At 43.9% G+C, this 17,914-nt stretch overlaps 1 protein-coding gene across 5 annotated transcripts in view; it reads left to right on the top strand.

Annotated features, from left to right (window-relative positions):
- The window catches only part of LOC143295235 (lengsin-like), a 54,346-nt gene extending 40,933 nt beyond the window's left edge, over positions 1-13,413 (top strand). For all 5 annotated transcript variants that reach the window (XM_076606812.1, XM_076606813.1, XM_076606816.1 and 2 more), the window contains 2 exons: positions 5,670-5,937; positions 8,010-13,413. In XM_076606812.1, the coding sequence (XP_076462927.1) occupies positions 5,733-5,937; positions 8,010-9,214 (1,410 nt within the window). In that variant the 5' untranslated portion in view covers positions 5,670-5,732 and the 3' untranslated portion in view covers positions 9,215-13,413. The remainder of the gene's footprint in view (positions 1-5,669; positions 5,938-8,009) is intronic.
- Positions 13,414-17,914: the final 4,501 nt, after the last annotated feature.

Raw genomic sequence — 17,914 nt, 5'->3', positions numbered from 1 at the left:
CGACATGACTTAATTTCAGACTGTCTTGCTGTCCAGTCAGATTGAAGATGAGGCTGTTTGTCTTGTAACTTTTTGTGACTTTTTTTTTGTTATACAAATAAAATACTGTTTCAGCCAAGAAGTGGAATGACCGGCCCGTAGTGCAAAATGCTAATTGCACCATACCGTGCAGACAGTATAACGTTCACATGTCCAGTAGAAACAACCCACATACGGTATGAGAAGAAATAGTCTTTGGTTGAGAACTGAAACGACAGAAGCGAATCTGTTACACTGTTTTTATTGATTTATTTTATTTTATTTTATTATTATTTTTTTTTTATTGGTTGACATGGATAATCAAACAGCCGCTATCTTCAGTGAGGGACCTAGCTCAAAAACACTTTAGAAATTCGAAGTTATTTTGCATGACAGGTTGCTTGCACAGAGACATCTGTTGTGACAAAAAGAGTAATACAATACAATACAATACAATACAATACAATAGCTGAGTAGAGCCGAGAGCTGTCTTTTGGTGCTCATCATTCGTTTCCTGTGTCATTCAGTCAGGTTTCAGTCACACACGCATGCACAAAAAAAAAAAAAAAAAAAAAAGAAGAAAGAAAAAAAAAAGTTACCATCGACAAAGTCTCTTGTTGCCATGGTTTCCTTTAAGCGCGCTAAGTGCATGCATCCTACCACAAGGGACCTCTGTTTATCGTCACATCGGAATCGTAGCTTTCCTGATCAAACACACTGTACATTAGTGTCAGCACATTGTTTGGAGCCAGCAAGCACTCTGAGTCATCATGTGGACAATGTCGCTCGCGGTGGTTTGGAATAATGACAGCTTTAAAAGCAGTGACTTATTTGAAGAGTTTGTCTGACAGAGTCTCTCAGTCTCAGCCCCTCTGTTTGTTAGTTCGTGGTCTGTCTGTCTGTGTGTCTGTTGTCTCTGAATGTGTGTGTGTGTGTGTGTGTGTGTGTGTGTGTGTGTGCGTGCGTGCGCGCGCGCGTGTATGTGTACAAAACTGTGTGTGAACAAACTGTATGTGAATGAACAGTATGCGAACAAACTGTACCAAAATGTGCGTAACGCGAGATGTACATATATAGGTATATTTGATGCACCACTGAGCTCAGTTACTTTCGGTCGCGAAAACTGGTCTGCGCATGTCTGGAGAAAACGGCAAAATGTTGCAGTGTGCCTGAGGCGATGGTAAACGTCTCCTTTACCGCGAACTTAAAAAACAACAACTAAAACAACTCGAATAACCGAGACACACTGTACATTAGTGTCAGCACATTGTTTGGAGCCAGCAAGCACTCTGAGTCATCATGTGGACAATGTCGCTCGCGGTGGTTTGGAATAATGACAGCTTTAAAAGCAGTGACTTATTTGAAGAGTTTGTCTGACAGAGTCTCTCAGTCTCAGCCCCTCTGTTTGTTAGTTCGTGGTCTGTCTGTCTGTGTGTCTGTTGTCTCTGAATGTGTGTGTGTGTGTGTGTGTGTGTGTGTGTGTGTGTGTGTGTGTGTGTGTGTGTGTGTGTGTGTGTGTGTGTGTGTGTGTGTGTGTGTGTGTGTGTGTGTGTGTGTGTGTGTGTGTGTGTGTTGTGTGCGTACGTGCTTGGTGTGTGTGGTGAATATTGGAGAGGAAGACATATAGAAACATATACTCGCATGCACGAATTGTTACAGCCAGTGGGAATATAAAAATGATGTGGGTTTTTCACTAAAGTGTGAGAGAGAGAGGGCGAACCCGACAGAATATGTAGTATGGTTCAAGCACTGTTTACATGTAGACAGGCCATATTTTTCATACGAAGAACCACTGTGTGTGTCCTTCATTTTCATATCCATTCACATAGCCTCCAGTGATATTTTTTTTTTATGCGTGCGTGTGCACACGCGCGTGTGTACGCTTTCTCTCTCTGTGTGTTTCTGCCTGTCCGCTCAACATCTGTTACTGACTGACTGGTTCTGAAATAGCAGCAATAATGGTTTTGATGACGATGATAGTGATGATGATAGTGATGATGACGGTGGTAATGGTGATGATGATGCCAGATGGTGATGATGATGGTGGTGTTTGATCATGATACTACTACTACTGCTACTACTACTACTACTACAACTACTACTGCTGCTGCTGCTGTTAATATAATTGTGTGTGGGTAGGCTTACTTGATTTGTTGTAGCGGCGGTGTGTGTGTGTGTGTGTGTGTGTGTGTGTGTGTGTGTGAGTGCTTGCGCGCGCGCGCGTATATGTGTACAAACCTGTATGTGAACAAACTGTATGTGAACAAACAGTATGCGAACAAACTGTACCAAAATGTACGTAACGCGAGATGTACATATATAGGTATATTTGATGCACCACTGAGCTCAAGTTACTTTCGGTCGCGAACACTGGTGTGCGCATGTCTGGAGAAAACGGCAAAATGTTGCAGTGTGCCTGAGGCGATGGTAAACGTCTCCTTTACCGCGAACTTAAAAAACAACAACGAAAACAACTCGACTAACCGAGACACACGAGCAGTGACGCGTTCGTTCACTCTGTGCTGAACTGAGATCCGCTTTTTCTTGATTTTTGCCCTTCTAACCATCAGAAGACAAACATATAAACAAACAAACAACCCCCTCTGCCCCCCAACCCCCACCCCCACAAAAAAAAAACAACAAAACAAAACAAAAAAACCGTGGAGGATGGAGCCGACATTGTTCATGGCGTGGCTCCATTTTTGCAGTCGGTTTTAACTTTAGCCTTCAAACTCTTGATCAGATAGAAGAGTAAATTGTATGATAATCATAATAATTATTATTCATTTTGGGTAAATTGTACGTCGCATGTCATTTCTCACATAAATGAATGTGTTGCAAAACCCACAATCTTGTTTTTTTAATTAATTAATTTTTTTAAGTAGGTCTCAGAATTTAGCTTGTGACTGCTTTGGGGTCGTGCTCGCGCGCGCGCGCGCCCGCGTGTGTGTGTATGTGTGAGAGGAGGTGGTCACGTCAGTGAAGTAAGTTGCCATGGAGACACTGTTCGTGCTCTGTCACAGTAGGCTTAGGTTGTTCTTTTTAAGTTCTTTCATTAATTGCTATTTTGTTCTTTTGTGCGCTTTTTGAAAGCAGTTTATTTATCAAGTTATCTATTTTGGAGAGAAACCGTGCGTTTGCTGATGGGTTTTGAAATTACATACCTGTTTTAAATCACTGACCATAAATGTTATGATGCGAGGTGGAATCACTGTGTTTGCTTGTTGTTCTAGGAACTTCTGTTTCTTTGTCTTCTTCTGTTCCGTCATAGTGTGCGTGCGTGCATTCGAAAACATACGCAACGCAATTTTCAAGCTGCTTTAGAACTCATTGCTTGAAGTTAGTTCAAAATGTCAGTGCCTTCGTCACTGCTGCAAACGCAGTTCGGGCCACTTTAATCCACCATTTGCCAAGGGAGAGAAGAGCCGCAAGTCAAGAGCACAACATCGCATGGTGTTATCTTTCTTGGAATCGTGAACGCGACACGGGCACATCACATCACACACACACGCGCGCGCGCGCGCACGAACGCACGCACAAGCGCATGTGCACGCACGCACACCCCCACCTTCCCTCCCCCCACAAATTAATATTTGATGATTGGAGGCGGGGGGTGGGTGATAGTGATGGGCAGGGGCAGATTTTGACAATACAGGGACAACAAATAAAGACCATTCCATCTGAATTTGTCATATACAACGGATTTCCACTCTTTCAGTTACACACGATATCGATAAAAGGTGCATCTGCGAGGACACACAACACAATGCTATGATGGACTGTATTGAGCTTGTACCTTGTCCAGACTTTGGTAACCAACCAGTGAAAGTGAATGTGAGGAAAAATGGTGGCTTTAAATACTTGGAGGGCCGCCATAGGTATTTTTTGTGGACGGTTTCAGCCAGGGTCAAGTTGTCATGCAAAGAGGTCACTGACATTCACACAGGTGAGCGATGGTACAGTCAGGGATAAACATTTTAACATCGACCGATGTTTTTGTTACATTTATTCTCTGTGGTGCTATCGTGGCTATCGATGACTCTGTTTGGTGGAATGTAAACCTTCTTCTTCTTCTGCGTTCGTGGGCTGCAAGTCCCACGTTCACTCGCGCGAGTTGGCTTTTTACGTGTATGACCGTTTTTAACCCGCCATGTAGGCAGCCATACTCCGCTTTCGGGGGTGTGCATGCTAGGTATGTGGTCTGTCTGTGTGTCTGTTGTCTCTGAATGTGTGTGTGTGTGTGTGTGTGTGTGTGTGTGTGTGTGTGTGTGTGTGTGTGTGCGTACGTGCTTGGTGTGTGTGGTGAATATTGGAGAGGAAGACATATAGAAACATATACTCGCATGCACGAATTGTTACAGCCAGTGGGAATATAAAAATGATGTGGGTTTCTCACTAAAGTGTGAGAGAGAGGGCGAACCCGACAGAATATGTAGTCTGGTTCAAGCACTGTTTACATGTAGACAGGCCATATTTTTCATACGAAGAACCACTGTGTGTGTCCTTCATTTTCATATCCATTCACATAGCCTCCAGTGATTTTTTTTTTTATGCGTGCGTGTGCACACGCGCGTGTGTACGCTTTCTCTCTCTGTGTGTTTCAAACAAAACAAAACAAAAAAAAAAAAACCGTGGAGGATGGAGCCGACATCGTTCATGGCGTGGCTCACAACATCGCATGGTGTTATCTTTCTTGGAATCGTGAACGCGACACGGGCACATCACATCACATCACACACACACACACACACACACACACACACACACACACACATGCACACACACGCATGCAACGTGAATGGGTATACACGCTAGCAACAAGATTCACAGAAAGAAGTAAAATCAGTTTCAGTTTCAGTTGCTCAAGGAGGCGTCACTGCGTTCGGACAAATCCATATACGCTACACCACATCTGCCAAGCAGATGCCTGACCAGCAGCGTAACCCAATGCGCTTAGTCAGGCCTTGAGAAAAAAATCAGTAAAATCAGAAACCCAGAAAGTGATAACGAAAGCAAAATACTGCTATACTCGTTGTGTTGGTCATGTATAGGCTAGCCTCTCACTTTCTAACCTGTATAGGAGGTAAAAATAAAAACTCCGGAAAAAAAACAACAAAAAAACCCCGGTGTATTTTGTTAAGAGGAAAAAAACAAAAAACAACAACAAAAAACAAACAAAAGAAAACACACTCTTCAAGGATTTTTCCCCCCGAAGAAAAACTTATATCAAGAAATCACCGCTCACTTCAAACAGTCACACACAAAAAAAAAGAAAGAAAAAAAAAGAGAAAAAAAGAAGAAAGAAAAAAAAAAAAAAAAAAAAAGGAAGAAGAAGAAAAAGAAAAAAAAAGGGGGAAAAAAAGAAGAAAGCCTACTTCAAAGCAAAACAAAACAAAAACAAAGGTATGCATGTTATGCGATGAAGGCATCATTATGTGAATTCTAACTGCGTGATTTTCAGCTGTAGAGCTTGAGATCAATGACCAGTGATCATAGCTGTGAGACCTATAATTGTTTCTTTGCTGACACTCATATATATATATATATATATATATATATATATATATATATATATATATATAAGATTTTATGTGTATGATACCATAATTAACCATTCTACCTTTAACCTTCATCTCCCTGTTCCTCTGTAGGTTAAGGAGACAGCCAAACAACCGGCCAGCCTACCAACCAACCGACCAACCAGTCAGCCAGCCATGAGCTCCCCAGCCCAGCAGACCCCCAAGAACGCCGCCGCCAGTGGCTGTGGTGCTGGACAGAGGGAGGATGAGGAGGGGTGGGAGGTGGACTTTGACTACCTGCAGTGCACCATCCCCGACATGCACGGGTCGCCCAGGGGCCGGATGGTTCCCAGGCACCTCATTCCGCGGGTCCTGAAACACGGCTTCGGCCTCTTCCAAGGTACTGTTGTTGTCTGGTATTGTTGGATCCTTTGCTGTCGTCTTACATGTATGGTATTGTTGGATCCTTTCCTCTCGTCTTACTTGTATGGTATTGTTGGATCCTTTCCTCTCGTCTTACTTGTATGGTATTGTTGGATCCTTTCCTCTCGTCTTACTTGTATGGTATTGTTGGATCCTTTCCTCTCGTCTTACTTGTATGGTAGTGTTGGATCCTTTCCTGTCGTCTTACTTGTATGGTATTGTTGGATCCTTTGCTGTCGTCTTACATGTATGGTATTGTTGGATCCTTTGCTGTCGTCTTACATGTATGGTATTGTTGGATCCTTTGCTGTCGTCTTACATGTATGGTATTGTTGGATCCTTTCCTGTCGTCTTACTTGTATGGTATTGTTGGATCCTTTCCTCTCGTCTTAGTTGTATGGTATTGTTAGATCCTTTGCTGTCGTCTTACTTGTATGGTATTGTTGGATCCTTTGCTGTCGTCTTACTTGTCTGGTATTGTTGGATCCTTTCCTGTCGTCTTACTTGTATGGTATTGTTGGATTCTTTCCTCTCGTCTTAGTTGTATGGTATTGTTGGATCCTTTGCTGTCGTCTTAGTTGTATGGTATTGTTGGATCCTTTGCTGTCGTCTTACATGTATGGTATTGTTGGATCCTTTGCCGTCGTCTTAGTTGTATGGTATTGTTGGATCCTTTGCTGTCGTCTTAGTTGTATGGTATTGTTGGATCCTTTGCTGTCGTCTTAGTTGTATGGTATTGTTGGATCCTTTGCTGTCGTCTTAGTTGTATGGTATTGTTGGATCCTTTCCTCTCGTCTTACATGTATGGTATTGTTGGATCCTTTGCTGTCGTCTTACATGTATGATGATGTTTGATCCTTTGTTCACGTCTTCCCAAGTTACTGTGATACTTGTTTGATCCTTTGTTCTTGGTATTGTTTGATCCTTTGCTCTCGTCTTCATGGTACTGTGTTACTTGTATGGTATTGTTTGATCCTTTGTTCTTGGTATTGTTTGATCCTTTGCTCTCGTCTTCCATGGTACTGTGTTTATTGTATGGTATTGTCTGATCCATTGCTCTCGTCTTCCAAGGTACTGTGTAACTTGTATGGTATTGTTTGATCCATTGCTCTCGTCTTCCAAGGTAATGTGTTGTATGGTATTGTTTAATCTTTTGCCCTCGTCTTACTTGTCCGGTATTGGTTGATCCTTTGTTAACGTCTTCCAAGGTACTGTGTTGTATGGTATTGGTTGATCCTTTGTTAACGTCTTCCAAGGTACTGTGTTGTATGGTATTGGTTGATCCTTTGTTAACATCTTCCAAAGTACTGTGTTGTATGGTATTGGTTGATCCTTTGTTAACGTCTTCCAAAGTACTGTGTTGTATGGTATTGGTTGATCCTTTGTTAACATCTTCCAAGGTACTGTGTTGTATGGTATTGGTTGATCCTTTGTTAACGTCTTCCAAAGTACTGTGTTGTATGGTATTGGTTGATCCTTTGTTAACGTCTTCCAAGGTACTGTGTTGTATGGTATTGGTTGATCCTTTGTTAACGTCTTCCAAGGTACTGTGTTGTATGGTATTGGTTGATCCTTTGTTAACGTCTTCCAAAGTACTGTGTTGTGTGGTATTGGTTGATCCTTTGTTAACGTCTTCCAAGGTACTGTGTTGGTTGATCCTTTGCTCTCTTCTTACGTGAATGGTATTGTTGGATCCTTTGCACTCGTCTTCCAAGGTACTGTGTCGTCTGGTATTGTTTAATCCGATGTTCTCGTCTTCCAGAGTATTGTTTGATTCTTTGCCCTCGTCTTATTTGCATGGTATTGTTTGATTCTTTGTTTTCGTCTTCGAAGGTACTGTCTTACTTGTATGGTATTGTTTGATTCTATCTCTGATCTTCCAAGGTGCTGCGTTGTATGGTATTGTTTGATCCTTTGATCCCTTACTTGTATGGTATTGTTGGATTCTTTGTTCTCATCTCCGAAAATACTGTTGTTGTATTGTTAGATCCTTCGTTCTCGTCTATCTATCTATCTGTCTATCTGACATCCCCTTCCCTGTGCGTGCAGGTATCGGGAACTTCGGCATGAACATGGAGGTGCCCAAAGGCCTGACGGAGTATGCCAACACCAACTTCGCCAACGCCACCTTTCTGCCCATCCCCTCCACGGCCCGTCCCCTGCAATGGAGCTCCACCCCCGACAGGAAGCTGGGCCACGTCTTCTGCACGCTGCTCTTCGACGGAAAGCCGGACCCCGTCTGCCCCCGGCACACTGTGCTGCGCCAGATGGAGAAGCTAGAAGCCATGGGCATGAGGTTCAAGTCCTCCTTCGAGCTGGAGTTCATGATGTTCGAGGGCGGCGATGTGTCCAAGCCGATGGGCGGTGGGCGGAAACAGTACGGCAACATGGAGCTGCTGGACGATAACGTGGACTTCTTCATGGACCTGCTGGACTCGCTCAAGGCCAGCGGAGTGCCCGTGGAGTTCTTCAACAACGAGTTTGAGTTGGGCCAGTACGAGATCACCCTGGAGCCTGTGGAAGGAGTGGCGGCAGCCGACGCCGCTTTCTTAGCCCGCTACGGGATCCACGCCTTCAGCCGCCGGCGGGGCCACCAGGCGACGTTCATGGCGCGGCCCGTGTACCCTCTGGTGGCCAGCGGCTTCCACCTGAACCATTCGGTGTGGACCACGGACGGGCGGGACGTCTTCCACGACCCCCAGGACCCGGACAACCTCTCCGACTTCGCGCGGCACTGGATCGCTGGACTGGTGCACCACGCGCCCGCCCTCTGCGCCGTGGTCTGTCCGACCGTCAACTGTTACCAGCGCTTCAGCTCGGGCCTGTCGCCCAGCCTCAACTTCTGGAACCTGGACGACCGCACTTGCCTGTTCCGCGCCAAGGCGGGCTCCTCGGGGGCCTACCTGGAGAACCGGCTCCCCTCCTCCGCCTGCAACCCTTACCTGGTCCTTGCAGCCACCATCGCCGCGGGGCTGGACGGGGTGGAGAGGAAGCTGCCCTGCCCCCGGCCCGGCCCCCCCACCGGGGAGGCGGAGAAGGAGGCGTGTCGGGTTCCTGGGTCCCTGTCCGAGGCTCTGGACGCCCTGGACAAGGACGTGGCCCTGAAGGAGCGGATGGGGCCCAAGGTGCTGGACTACCTGGCGCTGCTCAAGCGGGACATGGAGCTGAAGCACTTCGAGAACAACACCACTCCCGACATGAGCCGGGCAGAGCGCGTGGAGGTGGAGAGGAAGTACTACATGCCCTACTTGTGAGCAGGGGGTTGTTGGGGGTGGGGTTGGCGAGGAAGGAATGGTTTCTTTAACCCTCTTGCATTCTCTCCCCGCCGCTAGAGAGAGGGGGTTAGGGGTAGGGAGGTGGGGGAGTTTCAGTTTCGGTTTCTCAAGGAGGCGTCACTGCGTTTGGACAAATCCATAATTATACGCTACACCACATCTGCTACGGAGATACCTGACCAGCAGCAAAACAAAACGTGCTTTGTCAGGCCTTTGAGCATATGCATATATACACTGTGTGTGTGTGTGTGTGTGTGTGTGTGTGTGTGTGTGTGTGTGTGTGTGTGTGTGCCTATCAGAGTGGGTTTCTTCTACAGAAATTTGCCAGAGGACAACACTCTCGTTGCCATGGGTTCTTTTTCAGTGCGCCAAGTACGTACTCCACACGGGACTTCAGTTTATTGACTTAACCGAATGACTAGACGCTCAGTTCGATTTTCAATTCAAACTTGGGAGAAACGGCAAGAGCGGGGTTCGAACCCATACCCTCGTGGACTCTGTATTGGCAGATGGGAGTCTTAACCATCATGCCACCTTGCTCTCGAGAGGAGGAGGTTTTTGTTTTTTTCTCAAGGTCTCCCCCGTCACACATACTGGTGATTGTAAGACAATCTCGGAAGAGTTTCTCTGTGTGAAAGGCGTTGATTACAAGAGGATTAAAGGGCCTGCCTCCTGGTGACGTCACCCCGTTCATAAACCTACGACAGCAATGACTACAGCGACAACAACAACGACGAATAACATGGATGTGAACTGTACTGAATGAGGGGTTATGGACAGAGTTCCACGGCAACAACGACAACAGAGAAGTCTTGTAAAGAAAGCTGGACTGAAGGTGGGAGCATGGAGAGAATTCTGCTGGACGTGGTAGTGTAATGAGGCATCCTGTACAGAAAGGGACAGTTTTTAGAGGTTTTTTTTTATTGTTTTTTTTTCCCTTTGAAGAACCTCGTTTGTTGACGGAATTACACCAAACCACAGCATATTACACCACACCACACCACACCATACCATGCTACACCACACCATGCTACACCACACCACACCACACCACACCATGCTACACCACACCACAGCATATTACACCACACCATGCTACACCACACCATGCTACACCACACCACACCACACCATACCATGCTACACCACACCACACCATGCTACACCACACCACACCACACCATACCATGCTACACCACACCATACCACACCATGCTACACCACACTATGCTACACCGCACCACACCACACCACACCATGATACACCTCACCACACCACACCACACCATGATACACCACACCACACCACATCACACCATGCTATACCGCACCACACAAAACCACACCACGCTACACCTCACCACACCACGCTACACTGCACCACACCACACCACACCATGCTATACCGCACCACACCACACCACTTCACACCACGCTAAACCACACCATACCATACCACACCACACCAGTCTATTCCGCACCACACCACACCATACTACGCTACACCACACCATACTAACCACAATACGCATTTTCACACAACACAACACCATATTACACCATACTACACGACCACACCACACCACACCACACCACATCACACTACCCCACCACACCAAACCACACTAACCACACCACACCACACCATAACATACTACATCATACCACACCAAGCCACACCACACCGTACTAACTACAAAACACCATGCCACACAACACCACACTTTGTGTATCACAATTTTTTTTCTCTCAAGGCCTGACTAAACGCATTGGGTTACGCTGCTGGTGAGGCATCTGCTTGGCAGATGTGGTGTAGCGTATATGGATTTGACCGAACGCAGTGACGCCTCCTTGAGCTACTGATACTGATACTGGTTATCACATCATACTACACCACACCACATATTGACCACACCACACCATAACACAACGCCACACCGCATTATTCTACACCGCATCACGCCGTACTACAGTACACTACACGACACCACATCACACTACAACACAACATACCACACCACATCACATACCATCCTGGACACAGCACACAACTCCACACCATACCGCATTGAGATCAAACCCACTTGGGATCTGTTCAGCTCAGTTGATGATTCATCAGCACCATTGTATTTTATGCTTCCTTTTTACACTTTGTACCAAATGTTTCCTGTCTATACGTTCTTATACTTAGATAGACAGCTAAACTTTTGAATGGAATGTCCGAATTATTAATGAAACTAGGCTGCTTTGTGTAACCATGTGTACTAACATTAATGTGCCGAGAATATTTTACTCATACTTTCTGATTTGCTTGCCAAACCCGTATGGACTCTCATCAGACGTTTAGTATCTGAGCGTGACGCGGGAATTATAAGCATTTTTTTTTTTTATTATTAAGAAAACATAATCAACCTCTCATAAACACCCAGTTTCGACAAGTTTCTAAGGGGTCCTGGCCTGGGTTCTCGAATGTATGAGCGAACGAAGCGGCGCAAAGTTTGCTTCGCCTCAAGAACGTTCCTGACTCCAGCACGTGAATTCCGTTGAATTAGGAAACATCCTTAATCAAAGCAAACATCACTTTGCAAACTTAGCACTGGTGTAAAAGATCACTCGTGCAAGCCAGCCCAGTCTCCAGGACTTCCTCTTTCTTTGAGACTCTACTGAGGGGAAAAAAAGAAAAAAAGAAAAAGAAAAAAAAAGGGACATGTGGTGTTGCGATTAGGCAAACAGAGTGACGCCTCCTTGGAAAACTGAAACTGATATATTTAGATACCTATATACATAATTTTTTCTTCTTTTTTCTTCTTGTAATGATAATAATGGGCGAACACATCCTGTTCATCTGCAATTGATTTTGGTGGGTTTTTTTTTCCCCTTTCCTTCTGCACCGGAGGATAGGTTGTGACTTCAAAGGGGTGTAAGACGACGAGAGGGTGGGGGTATGGTGAGGGGAACACTGAAATAGACGCGCGCGCGCGCGTGTGTGTGTGTGTGCATGCATGCGCGTGCAGTGCGGTTGTGTGTGTGTGTGTGTGTGTGTGTGTGTGTGTGTGTTATAGCATGATACGTTTTAATATACTTTTCTTAACCTTCGCTGGCTGTCGCTTTTGACTGCACACGGAAGCTCATGTGGGTCGTCCACGACCCATACCTTTTAGAGACAAAAACCTGTATATTCCTCCAAAGCTTGTGTAGGTGGTGCACGACCCATACTTTGTAAAGAGACAAAAACCTGTATATTCCTCCAAAGCTTATAACAAAATATAGAAAAGGAAAACATATCGTAACAACTGATTACACACACATGCGCTCGCACACACACACACAGACTCACACAAACACATACACTCAGAGGAAACACATGCTCACGCATTCACACACACGCACATACACACACACACACTCACACACACAACTGATCACACACACAAACGCATAACACCACATGCACATACATACAAACCCTACTTATGCACACAGATATATATATATATATATAGATAGATAGATAGATAGAGAGAGAGAGAGAGATAGATAGAGAGAGAGAGACAGACAGACAGACAGACAGAGAGAGATATGACGCATAGCATCCAAAACACGCACAATCAAAGATATTGTCACACAGGTACATGCTGTTAGAGAAAGGGATGGAAGGGGGTTATAGCTGAAGACAGGCGAAAGGGACGGGGCGGGGGGCCGGGGGGAGGGGGGGTAGTGGGAGAGTAGTGGGGGTAATGAGGCTATTGAAAGTAAAACTTCTGTATTTTCCTTCACTAATTGCAAATTATACCTTCTGAAATCACTATTAAAAAAGAATGGGTCGTGCATGACTCACACGAGCTTTCGAGGGTTGATCACGTTTTTTCCTCTTTAAAAAGCATGGGTCATACACGACCCACACAAGCGTCCGTGTGCAGTTAAAACGCCACCTTTAATTACTCAGTAACTAATTAATGAATTATTTTCATTTTTTGGCAAAAGTTGGCCTTTTAGGTGTAGGAAGCATTTCTGAAATTTCATAGAAAAAATATTAAGAATTGGCTGAGATATTTGCGTTTTTGTACCCTTCTGGGTCGTGTACGACCCACGATAGCCAGCGAAGGTTAAGTAGTTTCATGTTGAAAAAATTTTTTTTTTTCAGTTCACACCTCTATGTATTCTTAAAAATATATATCACCCAGAAGCAACTGCGTTACTCTTTGTGGTATCATGCATGTATACGTGCCGACGCACATGTTTTAGTGTGTGTGTGTGTGTGTGTGGGTGGGTGTGTGGGTGTGTATGTGTGTGTGCGACTCATTGCAGCTTGGGGTTGATGACACACGCACGCAGCTCTGTACATTTCCCTCCCATTTTCTCTGCTACGTGTTGACACACCCGTAGTGTGTGTGTGCGTGTGCGTGTGCGTGTGTGTGTGTGTGTGTGTGTCTGTGTGTGTGTGTGTGTGTGTGTGTGTGTGTGTGTGTGTGCGCGCGCGCGTATGTATGTGTGTGTGTGTGTGCGTGCGAGTGCGTGTACGTGTGAAATTGTTAAGTACACACAACAGAGATACTAAGGGAGAGATTGAATGAATAAATAACTGAATGAACTTTATTCACTGATGGCAACAGATTAACTTCAGTAAGATTACACCCCCCCCCCTCCCCCGGGGGGTAGAAGGATCGGGTAGGACATGTTTAAAAAAAAAATTCACTGAATCAAACCAGCTGAAAATTTCTTCTAACAATCATTGATACTCGAATAGTTCTAGGTGAATGTGAATTAGAGAGAAAGTCAGCATTAAAGGGGAAAATGAGAGAGAGACAGACAGACAGACAGACAGACAGAGAGGAGTGGAGAGAGAAAGACAAAAATGATGTCATTTTGTGCACCCCCGCCCCCGCACACACACACACACACACACACACACACACACACACACACACACATATACATATTAAAGATAATACAACATAGCACAGACATTGACAACAACAAGAAGAAAAATCATAATAATCGTCTTGAAAACCCAAATATGTTCCCAAGTAACACAATGATTCGTACATGTCTGAATCATGCTAGTATAACTATGTTTCCATGTGCCTTCATCTTCTGTCCTCACCTCTCGCACACACACACACACATGCGTGCGCAGACACACACGTGCACGCAAAGGCACGTGCAGCACACACGCGTTTGTCAATGAATACATGTTGTGTGTCCATATCTCTCATTCAGTAAGACACTTTTTTAAAATGCTCCTGCACATTCGAGACACGTTTGATCTCCCAGAAACATGAAACCTGTTCGAATGAATTGATGAAATTTAGATTACAGACTTACTGCAGGCATCATAATATTAAGATACTGGATATATATATATATATATATATATATATATATATATATATATATATATATAATCTTCAGTCTTTGTTGCTTACAGCCCAGCCCATGCGACAGAACCATATCAGGACTGAAAAAACAACAACTAAATATTTGTCACGTAGAAAACAAGAGAAATACACTGAAAAGGAAAATATGGCACGAAGCACATCGATGCACATAAAACTATGAAGTGCCTCTGACGTTGACTATTCCATCATTTTTTAAATCATTTTTATTACGATTAAAGAATCCGAATATGAACAACAACAACAACAACAACAAAAACAAATGCCAACAGAACCCTCATGTACATGTCCCGGGCGCAAGAAAATACATAAGAGTGACCAATTATCAAGTCCAGAATAAAAAAAAAAGTACTTGATAAGCGTGCCCAAATATCAAGTCAAGAAAAAGACACACACACACACACACACACACACACACACACACACACAAACAGACACACATGCGCGCTCGCGCACACACACACATAAGACCCGCGCATGTACGCATACACACACACACGTATGCATGCACACACGCGCGCTCGCGCTCATACATACACTTTTGCATTCATTATCAGTTGTTTCTCTAGTTTTGTTTAACGACTTTTCTTTTATGAAGTCCACCAAGTAATTTTTCTGTAATTATACTTAAATATTTATTTCAGATCCCACCCTCTATCTACCTGCATTCCAACTCACCATTCACCCCATCCCCCTCCTCTCCTAAACGGTGATACTCAAATGTAAAAAAAAAAAAAAGAAAAAAAAAGAAAAAAAGGTCTACATCCACCAGTTATGTGTGATGGGACATTAAATAAAATTCCGCCTCTTTGATCCTTATCTATATCAAAACAGTTTTCCACGATAGATATTTGCTGACGGGCATGATGAGAGCTGAAAGCGAATTTTCTGTTTTTGGTTGAAGCAGACAATAAAGTATTTTGAATTGAATTGATGTGGCCGTGCTCTGAGCAGTTATTCAAGGGTACGGCACAAAAGACTTAACTAAATGATTGATTGAATGAAAGGATAGACAAGATCCCACGCACAGGCCAGGAACATATAGAGGCCAGTCACAAATGGGGTTTTTCTATTGTTTTATTTACAATAGTTATAAGAACATAAGAAAAGAAAACTAAGAAGATAACATAAGAAAGAGAAGATAAAAAGAGAAGACTAGAAGAGAACTAGTCTAAGAGAAGACAGTGCCTGGAATGACACAAACAAATGTCATAAGCACAACATGTCGACACAAGTGAATAGTAAAGCACATATTTACATATTACATGGAAAGACTATCACTCGGGTTTGGGATACGCAACAACATAATGCATATGTGTGAAGACCAAACGCTGACATCAAATGACATTTCTAATACATTTTAATAGCGCAGTTAAAGTGATTGAAGTGATGCTGCCTTGGTGAAAGTACACTGACAGTATAGATTAGGTAAAGCTTATACTGTGTCAGAGTGACTCAAATGAATCAGTTTATCATGCTGCACTATACTGGGGTAAGCCATATAGGAGACAGCATGACAACTAAATTACAATTAACAGACTGATACATATCAGGTGGTTTTAACCAATAACTGATATTAATCAAACACTATCTTGTAATCACAACAGCAGAATACTACACACATCTTAGAGTACTGAGCACACTGTAGCAGTACAACTGATATTAGCATGAAAGATAATACCTGAATAACAAACAAGATAGATAATCAGTGGCTTAGATATAATACTGGCAAACCGATAGACCAGATAGTAAGTGAAGAACCATCATGGCTTAACCATTAAGTGGTGAATGAACTTTATGCACTCACTAGAACATTCTGGAACAAACTATCTGTGTACAGAGACGTCACTGTCTGTGACGTTAAGAAGAATCAAATGGAATACTGCTACGAGCGTATGATGACATGGCAATTTCTAGATCAATCATAGCTGAGCTGTGCCTAACATGTCAAAGCCATAACTAAACAAAGAATTAACTGAACAAAGCAACATCAACATACTCATATGAACACAAGTAATGTGTCAAACAATACAATTTACAAGTCAACACATTCTACACACTAGTACTTACAGCGATACGTAGCAAGGTGTCAGCCGTTGTGGGGGCACACACGACACAACACGCTGCTCGACGCAGCAAGAGAGAGAGAGAGAGCAGGCTCTGGTCAGATGACTGACCAGGTATGAAATGACCACTCATCACCCACTGTGCCAATTTATGCAAGTTTAGCGGACCGCAAAGTCCGTCACGTGTGCTGCAAGCAGATCGTCACTAATCACGGAGAATCCGATGACAATTGTGTTTGTTTAAAGGTGTTCAGTGACAGATTTCTAAATGGTTCCTGAACCGATTTACGTCGGATAAGTTGCAAAAAAAGAAAGAGCTCAACACCTACTTTATAATGAGTATAAAATGAAGTGTTGGTTATTTAAGATGAATTTATAATCTTAATTTAAGTTACCTGAACAGGGTCAGTTTTAACGAGCTCGTCACTGAAAATTACAAACTGCGTTAAATCAGTTCAACGTAGGCAAACATAAATGGAACAGACTTAAAGATGGAATTGCGACGATTCTGCCAGTATATAATACTTGTAGTTTACTGATCTGACAAAAGAGCTATTAATTAAATACTTTGGAACAGAAACACAAGTTTCTTCTCAGCCAATGACGTACCGCGACGCGACACTGGTCGAGCCGTCAGCAGGTGGTCTGGCGAGTACAAAATGATGTAAGCGGAGTGACGTCACACATTCTGTGCGCGGGTTAGGAGGGAAAACTGTCATCTGCTAATACAGCTTGTGCGTGAGGCAAGCTAATACAGCTTGTGCGTGAGGCAGATATTGGAGCAAGCATGGCGCTTGGTCACATTGAATTGAATTGAATGTGCCACTGGCCACACCGCATCTTAACTCACTCAGTACGGCCAGTCCTCTCTTCTACTCTACACAGACCCCTCGGATGTCCAGTGGGTGTCTCAATGACCCAACCTTTAGCTTCCGTCGTCAGAATTGTGGTATTCTTTGTCAACATTCACCTCTTCAGTGTAAGAGCCTTCCGCTTGCAATATTTTGATGATGGTAACTGGGGCGAAACGCTGTTAACGTCGTCTCTTTCGCCGATCGTATGGAAAGAGTTAAAACCCACACCAAAACCATGGAAGGATCATCGTCAGGTTAGCGGCTACCGGAATCTAACTATGCAAAATATTGTTGGAAAGCTCATGGAACGCATAAATCAAGGTGGGTACAGAACAATTAAGTGCATGCCGGAAAATGCGTCTA

The sequence above is a fragment of the Babylonia areolata genome, chromosome 20 (genome assembly GCF_041734735.1).
Source record: "Babylonia areolata isolate BAREFJ2019XMU chromosome 20, ASM4173473v1, whole genome shotgun sequence".
Taxonomy (NCBI): domain Eukaryota; kingdom Metazoa; phylum Mollusca; class Gastropoda; order Neogastropoda; family Buccinidae; genus Babylonia; species Babylonia areolata.
The sequence above is the reverse complement of the archived record's forward strand: the minus strand, read 5'-3'. Positions and strand labels throughout refer to the sequence as shown.